The sequence below is a fragment of the Pseudophryne corroboree genome, chromosome 4 (assembly GCF_028390025.1).
Source record: "Pseudophryne corroboree isolate aPseCor3 chromosome 4, aPseCor3.hap2, whole genome shotgun sequence".
In the NCBI taxonomy this organism is placed as follows: Eukaryota; Metazoa; Chordata; class Amphibia; order Anura; family Myobatrachidae; genus Pseudophryne; species Pseudophryne corroboree.
Genome location: NC_086447.1, coordinates 816771029 through 816783829, shown reverse-complemented (window position 1 = coordinate 816783829; position 12801 = coordinate 816771029). Strand labels below are relative to the sequence as shown.

At 46.0% G+C, this 12801-nt stretch overlaps 1 protein-coding gene across 3 annotated transcripts in view; it reads left to right on the top strand.

Annotated features, from left to right (window-relative positions):
* Window positions 1-12801, top strand: part of LOC134910441 (uncharacterized) — a 145545-nt gene that overhangs the window by 107141 nt on the left and 25603 nt on the right. For all 3 annotated transcript variants that reach the window (XM_063918474.1, XM_063918476.1, XM_063918477.1), the window contains exon 9: window positions 972-1124. In XM_063918474.1, the coding sequence (XP_063774544.1) occupies window positions 972-1124 (153 nt within the window). The remainder of the gene's footprint in view (window positions 1-971; window positions 1125-12801) is intronic.

Below are 12801 nucleotides of genomic sequence, written 5' to 3'. Positions count from 1 at the left end.
TTCCCCTTATGCTTACAGTATGTATATTCTATTTGTACCCTCTTCCTTCTCCTTTTTGCAATTTAATAAAAGCAATTGCACCAAGAAAGGTGTTTGTGTGTATACACATATAGGTGTGTGTATAGTATGTGTAAAACAAGGTCAGGTGTATAGATTACAGCAGTGTTTAAAGTCACTGATTGCTGTTTATCCAACAGTAATTATCTAATGTAAACTTACCATAGAACTCAGTGGTGATGTATGGCTGTAACTATACAGCTTGGGTTACATTTCCCATCCCTCCTATCCATTTTCAGGAGAGGAATCTACATGCAGAGTTTCTAGTCAACACAGGGTACCAGAATGAATATTTTTACGTGGCATTGGGGTTTTTTTGTTGTTTTTTTACATTAGTCCTCTTTGTCAAACGGAGAAAAAAATATTTTGATTATGAAATACATACACTGTGCTCACCATAAATCTGAGTTTACCTTCAGAATGTATTGCTGTAGTGTAACATCTTATTTCAACATAAACAAGGAGCACCAAATTGTAGAGAGAGATAAAGTACCAACCAATCCGCTTCTAACTGCGTTTTTACAGGCTCTGTTTGAAAAATGGCAGAAGCTGGTTGGTCTGTACTTATCTCTCTCAAAATTTTGATGCTTCTCCCCCAAATTCTTCTCCTCCTCCTCTCTGTTCTAAAAGTGCCAGATAAGAACTATGGCTTTTTATTTTCTGTAAACAAATACTGAAACTATATTAAAATGAATTTTATTAAATAATTTGTATCTATAAATGTAAATAGTTCCTGCTAAGAGACAAATCAAGTTGCAATACATTTTCAGTGAATACATATTTTAAGTTAACATGGTTATTAAACACTTTTGCCAATTTATTTTGCTAATAAGACTTGTCTTGTGTTTACTGTATTGTGTTTCCAGTAGTTGAATAGAACTTATTTACATTTGTTTTCTTTTATATTCACTGAGATGTGAACGAGTGCCAGCTTGGGATCCAGAACTGCAGCATTAACGCCTATTGTGTGAATACATTTGGCACTTATTCTTGTCCTTGTCTGAGTGGGTACAAGGATCATTCTCCTGCTGCTTCGGGGACTGTATGTATTTCATCTCAGCCTGCAGGTATGTTTCTTTTTAAGTAAGACTATGGGCTAACTGTAAGAGCCTGCGAGTATTAGGAAGTCCGGTATTAGTGCAAGTAAGGATGGATTTTTAAAGGGGCAATCATTTACATGGCAAAACCAACCTAGTTATGATGTATAAATTATTGGCACTTTAAAAATCCGCCCAGAATCGCTCCGGCTATTACATTTAGCCCTATGGTGTATGTGTGTATATGTATGTATGTATGTATGTATGTATGTATGTATATATATATATATATATATATATATACACATATACATGGCTGAATAATCCGGCACTCACCCGCTCACCAACGATAATTGCTTTGCTCCCGTGCCTTCCAGAATCGGGGTGTGAAGCCCGCAATACAGTTTCCCAAACAGGCGGCACTTGGAGACTTTCAAACGTGCATAAAGTGCTTTAATGCAGTGCTGTCATAATAATATCAACAGTTTCGGGGTCGCAGCCCCTTCGTCAGGATTCTGACGAAGGGGCTGCGACCCCGAAACTGTTGATATTATTATGACAGCACTGCATTAAAGCACTTTATGCACGTTTGAAAGTCTCCAAGTGCCGCCTGTTTGGGAAACTATATATATATATATATATATATATATATATATTTTTTTTTTTTTTATTATTTTTTTTTTTTATTATTATTATTATTATTATTTTAAATATTATTGTCATCCTTTATATGACGCCACAAGGGTTTTGCAGTACCTTACAAAGTACATAAGCAGAAACAGTGGAAACAAAACAAGAAAAAATGCTAAACATTAGATACAAGCTATATCGCTATTTTAGTTTATACAGTCAGAATTCCCACAGAAGTAGTGCCAGCTGTTGAACCCAAGAAAGGGAAAAGCAAATGAGGGTAGAGGGCAAACTAAATGACAACAGCAGAGTTATAAGGGACGTGCACTCATAGCAGGGGTGGATTGTAATGGAAAACCAGCCCTGTAAATTTATGGAAGAAGCCCTACTCAAGAGACACCATCCACAGACTGACTTTTTTCCAACAGTTAGGCTGGGACGCCTTTTGTAAAGTCCTGCTGGCAGCAGATTTGTCTAGTCATCAGATGGTGGCTGTGAAAGTTATTAAGAAGAGACAGTAGTAAGGAGCAAAGAAGAACAAGCATTTGTGGAGAGTGTTGGAACTGGCAAAAGGAAGTGCCTTCCTTCTCCATGGCCACTTTACTCTGCAGACCAAGGAGCATCTGCTACTTGGAATGCAGTATGCAACTTGGGGAGATTACCATCAACTCCTGAAGAGGGAAGGTCACCTTACCATCCCTAGAGCCTGGTTCTACTCGTCAGAGCTTGTATTTGGAGTCCAGTTCCTCCATTCCAAGGGCATAATCCATCGGGACCTCAAGCCTGAGAATATCCTGGTGGCTGGAACGGGCCATATTAAGATTGGCGACTTTGATCTTGCACTTGAGAACATCCTTGGAGACCGGAGGGCAACTGGCTTTTCTGGAACATGTGGTTACATTGCTCTTGAGGTGCATGCTGTCAAGGAGTACAGTGCCAGTGCTGACTGGGTTTCATTTGGTCTCCCAATTACCCAATGATCACCGAAAGACTTGATTACAATCCTACAAGACTTTGTGCACTTGGCACTGCTGTGAAAGGCATCATTGAAGAGCTCCTCCAGAAAGATACCGCCAGATGACTCTGAGCCAATGATAACATACGACACCATCCATTCTTCCAACCGATCGACTGGGTGGCAGTGGAGCCATTGAGACTGTGCCCCCATACAGCCTTAGACCACCATTCTTACCACAGTCTGACTTCCTTCTAAGCTACCTAGAGAGAATGGAGGCAGCAGAGACCCGTAAGCGACCAATAACAGCTGAGGAGCAAGGACGATTTAGAGGGTTCTCATTGTCTGGTCCACCTGGAGAACCCTCCCCCAAGACACCTAAGAACGTCAGATGAGGCCACAGCACTTCTGGTTACCAGAATAGAAGACTCTGTATCAAATGGAAAAGAAGAGAATTAATATGATGAGCCCAGCAGAAGAAGAAAGAGGAGCCCAGAAGAATACTTTAAATGGTTACTTTGAAAGTTACTTTGAATGTTTGTTTTTGTTTTGTTAGGTTGTGATTGTTTAGATGGTTATATAGGGTGGGTTGGGGTTGAGACAGTTTAAGAATCTTTGTGTTTGATCATTTTTATATTTGAAAAATATTGATAGAGATATTTTATGTTTTAATTTTAGATTTTAATTTCTAAATAAAGGTTTATACGTATAGTAGTAGGTAGGTCGTTAGTACCCTAATAGCAGGTTATATAATAGACTAACACCATAGAAAAAGGCGTGAGACTATACGACTAGAAGGGGAAGTTGGAGGCCGGATATATTTTGGGTTATTTAGATTTTTTACTATTTTGCACATGTATTTTAAAATAAGTTAAAACGTTTTTAATATTCATAATAGAATAACACCATAGAAAATGGTGTGGGACCGGCCGGCTGGAAGGGGAGATTGTAGGCCGGATAGATTTTAGGTTATTTCGATTTTTTACTGTTTTTTCACATGTATTTTTTAATATTTATAGTAAGTTAATCTATTTTTTTAAATATTCATAATAGAATAACACCATAGTAGAAGGCGGGAGACTGACTAGCTGGAAGGGGAGGTTGGAGGCCGGATAGATTTAGGGTTTATTTAGACAAAAAAGAATAAACTAATTAGAGAATAACCATTATTAATATTATTTTGTTTGATTTATATTTGTTTTATATATAATCTTATATTTAAACTGATTCTTTAAGTCATGGGTATTTATAATGGGGGCAGGGTGTGCAGTGCATATAGACTAGTGAGTACGCACTTTTAGACAGAGCCTGCCTTCCTGTTCATCCCTCCATTAGGGCTGATTACTCTATTGTGCCCCACTGGACCAGTCCCACCAATGCTACCACGCTGCTCCAGCTAAAGGCACACAGAATTGACCAAGAGCCAGAGCAAATGTCAGCTTCCAGTTTGCGTTCCACAGTGGGGAACAAATCTTGGAAGTACAGCAGTCGGGTCGGCAGGTTAGGAATTGGCCCTGCCCGACAGACAGGGCAATTGGAACAGCCAAAGGGGAGCTTGCCCACTATCCCAGTGGCCCAATATGCCTCTGACTCATAGACCTAATAATATTCTCATGTGGTTAAAACACAATAAATTAAATAGATATGCATTAAAAAACAATCTAATTGGGGTGTCATTTTAGGCAAAGTGTATAATCTATAGAGCAGGGGTGGGGAACCTGTGGCCTTCTAGCTTTTGTTGAACTACACATCCCAGCATGCCCTACAATAGTTTTAGCATGGCCAAATAGCAAAACTGTATAAAGGTGTGTAGTTCAACAACAGCTGGAGGCCCAAAGGTTGCCCACTCCTGCTATAGAGTGTGCAATAGTATTTAAAATTGTGTGTAATACAAATTTAAAATCCTGTGGTCACTAGGGTGTTATTCAGCATGGATTGCATATTCTGCAATCCCTTCTGTAGCATGCTGGGGGCTGCCAATCGCAGGGCAAAGCTGCCCAGCATGCTAATTGGCTGGTCCAATGATGCAATCATATAAAAATTACGATCGCATCACTCGCGCAGTAATAAGGGATGTCCCCCTGCAGCCACAGCTAGGCTGCGTATGCAGGAGGGCCACTGCCATTTTTTACATTGGAGCAGCTGCATGTGACATCATGCACCCGCGCCGAAAATGCCTCCATTTTCCCCGCGCTGCCCCTGCAATGGTCCATCGCCACCCCGCGAGTGCCTCTGCCTGCCAATTAGGCAGAGGTGTTCACACCCATTGCGAACAGATCTGTGATGGAACCTGCGCATTGGCACCATGGAGGGTAAATCGCGATGTGACCTGAATAAATCCGTCTTTATTGTTTGTTTTACAATATAAGAGGGCTGCTAGCCCTTCCTGTCAGCTGTTCCCATATACAGTTAAAGTATTCCCTGGGTCTGAGAGGATGTACAGTTATCCATACATAAACTTGAATCTATGTTTCCTATATCTTTAGGGTGTAAGGCATACCTCCCACCTGTCCCAATTTTTGCGGGACTGTCCCACTGTCCCACCGGCCGGACGCAGTGTCCCGTGGTGGTGGGCGGGGGAGGGTGCACTTGGGACGCTCCTGTCACTCGCTGCTCTGCTTAGCAGCAGTGAATAGACACTGTGTGCATGCGCACAGCATCTATTCACGGAGACAAGAAGGACTGGGGGCATGCCAGCAGCTCGCATAGCGCTGGCCATGCCCTCACAGCGACAGAAAATGGGGGCATGGCTCGTGATCGCAGCATTACCATGAAGCCACGCCCCTTTAGAGAGGCCATGCCCCCGCCAGAGTTCCGCTTCTTTCCTCCTAAAAGTTGGGAGGTATGGCAAAGTCAGAGCCGTAACTAGGGGTGTGCCGGCGGTGCCTTGCACACAGCGCATATGCGCTGAGGGCGGAGGACCGTCCGGCAGCACCTGCAGGGCCACACTGCTGTCCCATCCTGCTCCAGGCCTGCTACGGCTTCCCCTTCCCCCAGTCACTGCTGCAAGCAGCCAGTGGCGTGCGGTGAGGTCAGTGACTGGTGAGGCACTACAGCCATATTGTCCACCGAATCCTGCCGATGACCCCTACCGCCAACAAGCCAATGACCGCTACTGCCCCTGTGGCGATGCCTGCTGCCACCGCCAATGGCTTACAAACTCGCCCACCATCAACCGACCCAGCCCTCCGTCACTAATTTGCATCTCAGTCCGATGCCGCCACTGCCACCAATGCCCGCTGCCTGCCTGCTCATCAGACTTGTAATATATTGAACATTTTTATAGAAAAAAAATAATTAGTGTTTGGGACTGGGAAGGGAGTGGGAGGAGGACATGAATGCGATTTTGTTGTCCAGGGCTTCCATTAGTCAAATTACGACGCATAGTAGCGCCACTTACACAAATTACGCCAGGCAGAGCTCCCTTTTACACATTATGGCAGGCAGAGCTCCCTTTTACACATTACGGCAGGTAGAGTCCCCTTTTACACATTACGGCAGGTACAGCCTCTTATTACACATTACGGCAGGTAGAGATCCTTTTTTTACATTATGGCAGGTACAGCTCCCTTTTACACAGTACGGCAGGTACAGCCCCCGATTACACATTACAGCAGGCAGAGCCAGTGGCGGAACTAGCGAGCGGTGGGCCCAGGTGCGACAAAATGCTTTGGACCCCCCCCCATCCCGTCCAAGTCCACCCCCTCACCCCTAGAGAGGATCTGGTGAGGGGGACCTGCTCAGTGCCAGGGAAATGGATACCTAGCAACAGTGCCGTAACTAGACATTTTAGCACTGTGTGCAAGAAACGGCATCAGAGCCCCCCCTTTACGTAAAACAGGGGCAGTGCGCGCCGCAGGCACATGCAAGAGATATAGGGCGTGGCTTCGTGGGGAAGGGGTGTGGCCACAAAATAATACCAATTCTTATAACGGTGCACAGTAGTCTCCATTATTCAAATTACGCCGCACAGTAGCACCACTACACCAGGTAGAGCCCCTTTTACACATTACGGCAGATAGCGTCCCCTTTTTACACATTACGGCAGTGTCCAGCTTTTTACACATTACGGCAGACAGCGTCCACCTTTTTACACATTACGACAGACAGCGTCCCCTTTTTACACATTACGGCAGACAGCGTCCACCTTTTTACACATTACGACAGACAGCGTCCCCTTTTTACACATTACGGCAGACAGCGTCCCCTTTTTACACATTACGGCAGACAGCGTCCCCTTTTTACCCACATTACAGCAGACAACGTCCCCCTTTTTACACATTACGGCAGACAGCGTCCCCTTTCTACACATTACGGCTGACAGCGTCCCCTTTTTACACATTATGGCAGGCAGCGTCCCCTTTTTTTTTTTACACATTACGGCAGACAGCGTCCCCTTTCTACACATTACGGCAGACAGCGTCCCCTTTTTTACACATTACGGCAGACAGCGTCCCCTTTTTTACACATTACGGCAGACAGCATCCCCTTTTTGTACATTATGGCAGACAGCGTCCCTTTTTTTTACACATTACGGCAGACAGCGTCCACCTTTTTACACATTACGACAGACAGCGTCCCTTTTTACACATTACGGCAGACAGTGTCCCCTTTTTACACATTACAGCAGACAACGTCCCCCTTTTTACACATTACGGCAGACAGCGTCCCCTTTATACACATTACGGCAGACAGCGTCCCCTTTATACACATTACGACAGACAGCGTCCCCGTTTTAGACATTACGGCAGACAGCGTACCCTTTGTACACATTATGACAGACAGCGTCCCCTTTTTTTTACACATTACAGCAGACAGTCCCCTCTTTTTTTTTACACATTACGTCAGCTACAGCCCCTTTTTACACAGCAGGTAAAGCACTTTACACCCCCTCTACCCTTAGGGGGTAATGTAGTGTACTGTAGTGTAGTATAGTGTAGTGTGTAGGCAGCCACTTACCTGATTTCTTCTTCCGGCGCTGCTGCAGGCTCCTGACCTGGCGCTCCCTCGGTCTGTACAATGGCACTGCAGGCCAAGAGGAGCGGGGGGGGGGGGCCGCAGCAGCTCAGCAGTCAGCACGGGGGCCAGGAGAGGAGCAACCTCTGGAAGGTTGGCACTACCTGGCATAATGTGTATAATGTGCTTTACCTGGCATAATGTGTATAATGGGCTCTACCTGGTGTAATGTGTGTAATAGGCTCTACATCGTGTAATGTATAGTACTAGTATGGAGAGGCGCTCAGCCTCTCCCTGCTCTGCATCCCTGCTGCTGCCAGCTGCTGCTGTGACTGTCAAACTGGATGACAGGTAGCGGCGCTGGCAGCTTGCAGCGCGGCTCCCTCCCCCTCCTCCTCCCCAGAGTGTGTATGCAGTGTGCGGCCTCAGCCCACACACAGCGCAGCTGACATCCCAATTCCCGATCTGCTCAGATGGTGGGAGTGTGGCCTAATCGCGGGAGCCGTGACCACGCCCCTTTTGGTGGGTTTTTTAAAATAAGTCCTTGCAGCACAGTGCTGGGTAGGTGCAGTGCCTGGGCCCTCAGCCACTCAGCCCCTCAGCCAGGATCATTTCGAGGGGGGAGTGTGATCACTGTGATCACACTCTCCCCACCCACCTATACAGGAACACACACTGGATCAGTATTAGCAGCAGCCTCTCTGCCCCACTGCAGCACAGCACACTGCAGCATGTGCTGTGCTGCCAAGATGAGAGCTGCTGCTGCCCAGTAAGGTGGGAGTGTAGCGGACCAGGGCCCCCTCCGGGCCCCTCCATCAGTCCCAGGCCCAAGTAATTAGTACCCGCTCCCTCCCTCTCGTCACTGATGGCATCCTAAAGAGCCATTGGAGTAACGGAGCCTGCGAGAAACCGGCGGAGAAGGGAGAGGAGGAGCAGCGCCCGAGCCGGGACCTCCTGCAGGTAACAGGGCCACACTGTGGAGGGAACAAAGGCTGTACCTAGCTTAGGGGGTCATTCAGAGATGAACGCAGATCGTTGAATACGCAGCCGGATCTGCATTCATAAAGTGGCTGCGCTGTGTGTCAGTAGCTATGTAGATTAGAGAGCACAACGTGTAATATATTAAATATTTATTCTCATAATAAGAACAATTAAAACATGTAAATTAGCAGCACACCTATATCTGTCCCAGGTGATGTAAAAATTCAACCATATAATAAAGTGGCTTTCCAAATAGATGCATCCTATCATATAATGCAGAGGAAACAGGAGGATTGGTAAGTGCAGTTCCAGATGGTAAATTCTATCATTCACTGGATAGATAATTAAAGCGTATAATACATCTCCAACACGAACTGGTATAAACTAGCCGAGCATCCCCGGCTAGTCAGTCCTGCGTTGCCCGATGTTATGCACAGTGGAGAGGGAAGGTTGAATGCCCAATGCTAGGCACCTGCCACTGTGGAGGAATAAGCGGCAATCTCCTGTTCCCGTAGTTGCTGGCCGGCGGTAGTAACGAGCTGCTGTAAAGAAGTATAAGGCAGCGGTCTCTTGTAGCAGTCAGCCGGACAGCTCTGGTAGGGATGAAGCTGTATGGATTGCACAAGGATAAATCACCTGGACTAGGTTTGCAGAAGGAGGAGTTCTGACGCGTTCCGCCACCTCCCGATGCATCGGCAATTACATTGCCGATGCATCTGATGTAAGGTTGACTCCTGGCTGCGCTGTCAGCAGCCTTTTTTTTTTTTTCAGACACTACTATGTGGTGTAATGTGACTGACGCACACTACTGTGCTGTGTAATGTGACTGACGGACACTACTGTGCAGTGTAATGTGACTAAAGGACATACTATGTGGTGTAATGTGACGAGCGAACAATACTGTGCAGTGTAATGTGACTAGCGAACACTACTATGCGGTGTAATGTGACTAACGGACACTACTGTGCAGTGTAATGTGACTAACAGACACTACTGTGCAGTGTAATGTGACTAAAGGACACTACTGTGCAGTGTAATGTGACAAACTGACACTACTGTGCAGTGTAATGTGACTAGCGAACAATACTGTGCAGTGCAATGTGACTAGCGAACACTACTGTGCAGTGCAATGTGACTAGCGAAAACTACTGTGCAGTGTAATGTGACTAGCGAACACTACTATGCGGTGTAATGTGACTAACGGACACTACTGTGCAGTGTAATGTGACTAACGGATACTACTGTGCGTTGTAATGTGACTAGTGAACACTACTGTGCAGTGTAATGTGACTAACCGACACTACTATGCGGTGTAATGTGACTAGCGAACACTACTGTGCAGTGTAATGTGACTAAAGGACATACTACGTGGTGTAATGTGACGAGCGAACAATACTGTGCTGTGTAATGTGACTAGCGAACACTACTGTGCAGTGTAATGTGACTAACAGACTCTACTGTGCAGTGTAATGTGACTAACGGACACTACTGTGCAGTGTAATGTGACAAACTGATACTACTGTGCAGTGTAATGTGACAAACTGACAATACCGTAGTGTTCTCTCTAGGCTGTCTTAGCAGGGCGCCGCGCCCTGCCCGTTTTTTAGCAGGCAAAACCCGCCCTGTCCCTTTTGCGGCGCCCTGCTAGAACAGCCGCCCACTTCCTGCCCTCCCAGCATGTAAAGATGCCGTGCGCATGCGCGCGGCATCCATTCACGCATTGGGAGAGAGCTGGGGGAAGCCCAGCACCTCCGTCGCCCCCAAAAGTGACGTCGCCGGCCACAGACGCTCTCTATAGTAGCGTCTGTGGGCCGCACCGCCCACTGAAATGTCGTAGGCGTGGCCATGCCCCCTAATTTGTGTGGCCGCGCCCCCGTTTCGGAGTCCGGCGCCATGCCCCTTTTCACTGCTAGAGTGAACACTACTACTGTGCAGTGTAATGTGACTAGCGAACAATACTGTGCAGTTTAAGGTTACTAACGGACACTACTATCCGGTGTAATGTGACTAGCGAACAATACTGTGCAGTGTAATGTGACTAACGGACACTACTGTGCAGTGTAATGTGACTAATTGACACTGCTATGAAGTGTAATGTGACTAGCGAACACTACTGTTTGGTGTAATGTGACTAGCGAACACTACTGTGCAGTGTAATGTGAATTGGTACTATTCTGTGGCCCCTATATTTTTGGCGCTTCCCCCTGCTGGGTGAAGTGGCATGTGTAAAAGGGTGCTCTACCTGGAATAATGTGTGACTGGCTCTACCTGGTGCAATATGTAAAAGGGGGCTGTATCTGGCGTAATGTATATAAGGGGCACTACCTGGCGTAATGTATCTAAGTGGTACTACTGTGTGGCATAATTTTGAATAATGTTGACCACTGTGCGTCATAATTATTTTACGCCCCTATATATTATGTAATTTTTTTATGACCCTATATTTATGGATCTTGAGGGGGACGGACGGGACCAAAATGTCTAGTTACAGCTCTGAGGATGAGATCGGTCACATTTGTATTTGTAGAAAGGCGCAAAATTGATAGTTTGCAGGAGGGCACCGAACACCCTAGCACCTGCCCTGGCTGCAAGATACAGCAATGGCCTACTGTACTGTACAACTATATACTGTTGGTCACCAAAATGCTGCACTGTACTACTATATATACTGCTCACAAAAATGCAGCATAGATATGGAATGGATACTTGCAGTGACACAGAGCTGCAAGATACAGCAGTGGCCTACTGTACTGTACAACTATATACTGTTGGTCACCAAAATGCTGCACTGTACTACTATATATACTGCTCACAAAAATGCAGCATAGATATGGAATGGATACTTGCAGTGACACAGAGCTGCAAGATTACAGCAGTGGCCTACTGTACTGTACAACTATATACTGTTGGTCACCAAAATGCTGCACTGTACTACTATATATACTGCTCACAAAAATGCAGCACAGATATGGAATGGATACTTGCAGTGACACAGAGCTCAAAACAAGGTATGATTCCGCACCAGTCCAAAGATCAGGCAGAATTGTATTAAACCAGAATTATAACAATATACGGGTACAATCCCACTATAGTTACCTGGTGGTGCACCCAGAGTCAGAGAGAAAGTTAGGAGAAAATTGGCTTGCAGAAGACTCTTGTGTGAGTGCACTCTTATGTAAATTTGTTTATATGAAAATGTTAAGACATAACTTTTAATAAATAATTAATTTAAGAAAAAGCTCCACACTATCGTATTCCACCACCGTTGATCAGTAAGGATACTGTTAGGTTCCTGGTGCTCAGAACAAGGGAGATGTTATGAAGCGAGTCCAGAGCACCAGGACGGAATGCTGGGAAAGGGGAATGGAAAGGGAATAGCCCCTGGCGCCCTATCTCCGTTGTCTCACTCGTGCTGTCAGTACACTCTTGCGAGACTATGGTTGCTTGAGCCCATGGCAGCCGCGTTTGAAGGGCGGATTACGTCTGCCCAACTTCGATGCCCCCTCAGGTCTTAATGAGAGACAAAGAGTGAACCGAGACAGGGTGATAACAAGGGGCCCTCTGACTAAACAACAAGGCCAGGGGCTACTAACAAACCTAAAACCAAAGTATGTGCGGCTTGCCGCCAAAGGAAAAGAACAACAAAGGAAATGCTGACCACACACCGACAATACTCTTGTGTACCGGCGGTGACAGCATAAGCAGAACCCTCTGCAAAACACCAGTGACAGAAATAATAAGGGAATACAACGGCCTACGCCAACGGACGCGGCTGTGCCGCTACTCACGGAACCGGTACGAATACTGGCAAACGGACAGGAACTCCCAATGCTGCTGACACAGACTCTCAGAACTGGAGGACAGGCAGACTCCCAAACGACAGACCGGTGGACACCAAGAAGCCAGAAACTTGCACAGGCAAAGGTACTGGACCTCAGGACAGGAACGCCTCACGACAGGACACGGGATCAGACATAGGAATCGACACAGGGACTGACACAGGAAGCTCAGGAACTAGCAGGAACCAAGCTCAGAACTCAAGCGGACTGAAAACCCAGGAATATCACCAGCATCTGTGAATTGCAAACAGCCAGCATATAACAGAGAGGCCTAATTAATAATCCCATGCAGCTGCCTTGTTGCAAGATTCCAAACTGACCAGATGCAATTAGCAGCCAGGTGAGG